Below are 6383 nucleotides of genomic sequence, written 5' to 3' on the forward strand. Positions count from 1 at the left end.
TTCATATGTGCCTGCAAAAGTGGCGCAGTTGTGTTAAAAAATGTGGTGTTTGATATGAATGCCATATTTTCTAGGCATTAAGGCCAGAATTACATTGAATCTGTTCTAAAGTAAACAGACTGGCTCGGATGTGCACCCTGGTGTTATAAGAAAACTAGCCGAAACACAGGATAAGAGACTTACTTTTTTGTAAACAAAATACGTTTTTATTGTCTGTTAGCAGCAAATAAGTTAAAATAAATTAGTTTGTTTTTTTAATAAAAATACATCATAGTTAATAGTAGATAAATATTATAAATATATATTTTCTTTCTTTACTGTAGCTAGCATTCTTTATGGTAGTACTGTTTTTAGAGACCCTTTTGTTAACATCCTCTTCTTCTTCGTATATTTTCTCTTTTGCATTTTTTTGAGCCTGGTTTTTGTGGACTTTGAAGAGTAGAAACGTCCCGGAGAACACGCAACAGTTCTTTAATGGCTGCATGTTGAATTTTAATGTCCGACACCTATTTTAAAAAGGAAAATAAGCCATAAGAAAATGTTACCATAAAGAATATTTATGCTAAGGTTCTCTTCATCAGCCATTTATGGTATCATAGCTTTCCTCTTAAACATATATAATATTACGCTATAAATTTTGATAATAATGTACAGTATTTTTTCCTATTAGGAATAATGTATGGTAAGTAACCCAACATCCTGGTCAGAGGGAAAGATCTTATAGCGCCCTTGCCTACTCATATTGTATCCTAGTATTATGTTTGTACCATTTCTTGTTGTTATGTTTTAATATTTATAATGTGCAGTCCTTACAAATTGTGAATATCAGTAATTGTTTAAATGGGGAATTTATCAGTAGGTATTTTATTTTATAGGAAAATAAACAAAAAAGGCAAGATAAAAGTATTGTATTTGTATCATATAATAATAATAATAGTAAAAAAATAAACAATTGTAAAGACTGGTTATATAGGACTAAAGTCTGTATATTTATAGCATAAATATTGACTTCAAGCATTCATTTCTAGTTGGTGTCTGTGCTATCAAATGACTGCAAAACTGTCAATTTTTCTTAGATATTGTAGAAATAGTTCTCTGAATATCATGCGGCCCATTAAACATTATTTTTAATTATTTCTCTGCTCTGTTGTATTTATGAAATTTTATATTTAAAGGAAAGCTACAAGAAGTAGTATATTAAAGACCCTTTATTCTACATAAACATTTTCTTTCATGCAATTCTTCCTGTTCTGTTCTCTGACCTTGTCCAGCCTTCTCTTAGTGACATAGTGAGGACCCAAATCACCATTCATTTTAATATCCTCACAAATTAACTGGCTTAAATAGTGACAGTTATGTTTGCACAAATATGTGGTCATTCATGTGAATGTTGATTTGGATTAATACTATATACAGTACCTATGGCAAGACTAAACAAGGTTAAAGCATAACACATAAACAAAGGAGTACAAGACCAGCAGACTATCAAACTTCAACACTGATACCTCTAATCAGAAGTAAGATCTAAAAACTTTAATGTTTTTCACGCCAGTTAACCCCTTGGCACCATTAGAAGTACATTTATGGTGATGGCACTATGTAGTGAGCTGGTGTCAACAGTGGGTGTAAGCTGTATTTTACCGTCAAATTAACCCCTTTATTGTGCAAAAGTAGTAAAACAAAAAAAAAACGATATAAATATGGTATTGCCGTGCTTTTAATGAACTGCAGAATAAAGTTATGTAAAAGCAAATTCTTAAGGGGTTAAATAGCCTTCATATCCTACTTGAATAGTAATTGACTGGTGAGAAGCCTTTTTTTCCATAAGACTACTTCATTCTCATTTAAAATAGTAGCCTACAGACCATTGTAAATGTGATAGAACTGATGCCTAGGAAGCATTTAACAGATACGGTTTCCCATAATCATTATCGGTATCATACCTGCATTTTTTTCAGATCAATCAGCCTTTTTACTTTTTGGTCCGTTTTTTCCAAAATGTCCTTATTTGATGTATGAAGCATCTGTGTCAGATTAGTAATACTGTCTTTTACTTCTGCAGCTTTCATGGAGTCAAGCATTTTCAGGTACATAGGAACAATCTGGCTCAATAACAGTTTCTTTTCACCTTCCTGAAAGGTTGAAATAAGTTAATTTATCAAACTGAATATTTAATTTAAAAAAAACTAGGTACATATAATAAAGCAACAAGTACATATATTAAATTAACACTTATGTGTAATACACACAGTAGCTTTAATAAAGGGAATGCTATGTGCACAAATAATAGTCCAGCACCCAGTAAGGAAATGTTTCTCTTAGGTATAGTAGGTAAAACTATTATATGCAAAGCTTATAGAAGTGTTTTCAAGAGTAAACACCAAACCCAACCTCAAAGAACAGATTTTGGTCTCCATTACTAAATGTTCATAAGTCAATAATGTTTTTGACTCTAATGCCATATTCGGCTATTGAACCTTAAGACCTGTTTACAGTGACCAATTATCCTCATGATTGGCTTGCTTATAAGCAATTTTAATAAAAATTGTCCAGTGTAAAAAAAAAAAGGGAGAAAATCAACAATAAAATTATAATTTAAAATTTAACTTCATGAATTGTGCCAACAAAAATCACTATCAGCAGCATAATTGGTAAATGTGAATGCCCTTAATAGCAACACAAGGCTCTAGCTAGAACGGTTGCTAGGTTAAAATAATACTGCTCGTCCTAATGGAGGTGTCCATCAGATCCTCAGCAACGATTTTTTTAAACCATAGATTGTTTATTGGTGGTCAGAAAAATCGTTGAAATAGGCCTCTAGTCTCCCCTGTGTTCCTTACAAGTTGTATAAATACAGTGCACATATCTTATCTATAATAATAATAATAATATTATAATTTTATATTTTAAAGGCTATGTACATCTCTGAGTGCAATTTTTTTAATAAATAGATTAGTCAGTGTGATTAGTGTAAGTTTGTAATTAGTGTTTCTTTTTTACTTTTGGAGATACAGCTGAAACCGAACCCGTCAGGTCAGCGGGACTGACAGATTCAGTGTAAAACGAGCGATACAGCTGTTCTGTATAGAGAATACAGAACAGCTTTATCTCCAAAAGTAAAACGATTTTTAATGAAGACTAATTTCAAAGTTACACTAATCACACTGACTAATCCATTTATTTTTTTTAAAAATGACCTCAAAGGTGTTAATAGCCTTTAATGTCTGTAAATAGAATAAGATTCAAATCTAGAGTTTTGTATATACTATTACATTTGCTTACAGACACTTCACTATCATGAGGGTTGAGCTTGGTCTAGCGTAGTATTTGACCAGCATTCATCCACTATAATTAATTGAGCGCCATGATTTTTTAGATATAAAAGTTGCTTCTTCTAAATGTAAATAAATAACATGGCCAGTTGAGATTTACCAAATAACGAAGAGGTGAATTATATTGTAGCAAAATATTTCTGGATATAAACATGGTTAGATACAACTGTATACAAGTAATGATTTCAACATAGTAGAATACACAAATATATAGAATATATTTAGATGTAGCAGTAGGTTATTACAGGTTTATGGCACAGGTAATAAATACTATCATGTTCATACCTCCTTCCAGTCATCCAGCATCTTTGAAAATATTTCACTGTCTTCAGTGTCACCTGTGTCTTTTGACATCTGTTATAAACAGAACCATTGTTATTTTCAGATGACAGCAGCAAATATAATAATATCTATTCAATTATTGCATTAAAAGTAGTGGAAGGTTTAGAAAACAGTAAGAAAGCATCTATTGCTTTGCTGGTCTAACTTCTAAGATGGAAATAGTAACTACTTACAAATTTGCACTTAACGTTTCAAAATTATTTTTTCGCTAACATGTACCTGGCATAGCTCACCACCACTTTCCTGTGCGGAAAAGTAGCAGCTTCTTTTGGTAAAAGTCATACATCACGCAACCTGTAAGCCACACCCCTTTTTTCTGAGACTTCCTAAATGTCAGCAAAGTCATGGGGGCTAGACAAATACGGTGCTTAGCTTGAACGACATTCTTTTCAATGCAATTATGCCAGAAACATACTAACACCACATACTTTGTATAGTGCATACAACGCTAAATGCATCTGTATACAAATATTCTCTGTTTCCAACTGGATTTGCTATCATTGTTTGTGCATTTATAGCCACTCTTCTTTGCGTACTGTTATAGGGGAGAACCATAGGAATAGCATAATATACTGCAGAATTATAAATTCTCTACTATTAATGAAGTGCTGTTAAAAATTGCCACTTCCTCTTGCAATATGCAGCAGCTTGTAAATGTTTGACCACATTTAGAAATGAATAATTTCCATTAAACTTTTCAGTGCAGCAATAATACTTCAAGTCCAAGCTCTATTACTAACATTAGTAAATATAATAACTAAATGCTGAAAACTGATGACATAAACATCTCACAAACAACTAAAAATAATATTATCATAATAACTACACAAATAAATATGATACTAATAATTAAACAAGTAAATATAATTTGATATAATTATGAATACATCGTGTAGGTAGTTGCAGTCCTCAAGTATGAATGTGCATCTGCCCAGAGCAACCTATGAGTAGTTCGCATTGATCAAACTTTTAGGTCTTTGAATGGTTTTTATGAATCTTTACCCTGGCTGTACTTACCAAATATGTTCTCAGGTTTTCAATGTCATTGCGTGCTATCTTAAGATCAATATTATATCCATTGATTTGTCCAATATAACAAAGGACGACACAATGAAGCAGAAATATCTTGAAATATCTCATCATTTCTCAGGAAGAGGCAGGTGAAATTAGTGTATTTCTATCAGGTCTAGGTGAACCTTCTTGTGAAGAAGCTAATGTCTTACATGTAGAATACAAGAGGTATATATACCCCACAAAACTTTTTGTAACACGTCACAATTAGTCATTTTTCACAGGGCTTTAAAAATGAGATGGTGTTAGATAGGCGTTGTGGTGCTTCTTGTTTCTTTTTTTCTATTAGCTGAATGGTTTCTGGGGTTTTCAGCTGTTAAATTTAGTTTCCTCTAAATGACAAAGCAAGCATGCCCATCTCAGAAACAAAGATTTTTGGGGAATCAAGAAATCCTTAGAAAGTTCAAAAGTTTAATATTCACAAAATATAAAAGGATCAATATATAAAAAGCAGTTTAAGCAACTTGTTTTAATAAGCATTTGAACAGTATATGTAATGTAAGGTAGTTAATATTAGATTTAGCTAATATTAGTTTTAAAGCATCCTTAGGGCTCGTCCTTACGCTGCGGAATTGCTGCGTTTCTTCCATTGCGGAAAAAACGCAGAATACCGTAGCAGCATAGTGGATGAGATTTATAAAATGCACACGCTGCATAAAAATTCAGAGCCTAAATTGATCCGCCGTGCGTATTTTTCAGACCGCAGCATGTACATTCCTGCTGCAGAATGTGGATAGAATTGCTGCGTTTTTCAGAGGAGATGTCACCATCTCCTTGCATTGGGAAAACCGCAGCAACTTACGCACCATTTTCTGCCGTAAAAAATGCGGAAAATGGTGCGTTTTTGCTGCAGCGGTATGTCTGCGTTTTTCAACGGAATTGGTGCAGAAATTTTCTGCAGCAATTCCGTTGTGTGTGGACAAGCCCTTACTTAGCACACAGAGATGTGCAACCCCAATTAATTTTATATAACATCTCCCTCTAAGTGAACATTCCTTTATGTACTTTTAAAATAGGCACCGGCTACTGCAGACATTAACATTACCAACAGGTTATTTATCAAGGTAAAACTTTTCCTATGGACATATCTTAAACTGAACATATCACAGCAGACAAATTACCATTCCATATGAATGTGAAGCATATTTTTACTGCGGATTTGCCACTAATTTCAGCTCTCTTGATAGAATAGGCGAAATCCGCTGCAAAATCATTGACAAAAAAAGTAGTGGTTCACAAACCCCTCCAGACCAGAGAACTCCAAACCAACTAGAGACCCCACTGTAGAGGTCTAAAAAAAGTCACCATTCTGTCATCCATGGTGCTGTCACCTCTGCGTGCCGCAATTGACCACCATGACCAGATGAAATGTCCGCATAAATAACACATATATACTAAGCCAAAAATGTTGGATGCCCCAACATTTTTACAGACAGATACCTCCGCCTTTAGTATAGGCCACATACCCCCAAAGTGCTCCTCAATCTAATGCCTGAGTAGTGCACACAACCTCTTCATCAACCCCTTAGACCCTTTCATCATACCCTAAAATTAATTCACACCCCAAAATTAATTTAGACTCCAGGCCTCAAAATTAAATTAAACCCCAGAATTTATTCAAACCCCCCACTTTAGACC

The 6383-nt window shown here is 33.6% G+C and overlaps 1 protein-coding gene across 1 annotated transcript; it reads right to left on the reverse strand.

Annotated features, from left to right (window-relative positions):
• Positions 1–365: 365 nt before the first annotated feature.
• IFNG (interferon gamma) lies at positions 366–4817 on the reverse strand. The gene is made up of 4 exons (XM_075855007.1): positions 4692–4817; positions 3618–3686; positions 1944–2132; positions 366–506 (listed from the first exon to the last, which is right to left on the reverse strand). Exons 1-4 carry the CDS (start codon positions 4815–4817, stop codon positions 366–368), a joined length of 525 nt encoding a protein of 174 aa, XP_075711122.1.
• Between the last annotated feature and the right edge of the window lie 1566 nt (positions 4818–6383).

Source organism: Rhinoderma darwinii, chromosome 3, assembly GCF_050947455.1.
Source record: "Rhinoderma darwinii isolate aRhiDar2 chromosome 3, aRhiDar2.hap1, whole genome shotgun sequence".
Taxonomy (NCBI): Eukaryota; Metazoa; Chordata; class Amphibia; order Anura; family Rhinodermatidae; genus Rhinoderma; species Rhinoderma darwinii.

What these genes read in the sequence shown, in the direction of transcription:
- IFNG (XM_075855007.1), bottom strand. Translation starts at nt 4,817, where the DNA reads ATGATGAGATATTTCAAGATATTTCTGCTTCATTGTGTCGTCCTTTGT. An exon ending in AAAACCTGAGAACATATTTG is followed by an intron (nt 3,687 to 4,691) that starts GTAAGTACAGCC and finishes TGTTTATAACAG; the next exon opens with ATGTCAAAAGACACAGGTGA. An exon ending in TTGATCTGAAAAAAATGCAG is followed by an intron (nt 507 to 1,943) that starts GTATGATACCGA and finishes TTTTTAAAATAG; the next exon opens with GTGTCGGACATTAAAATTCA.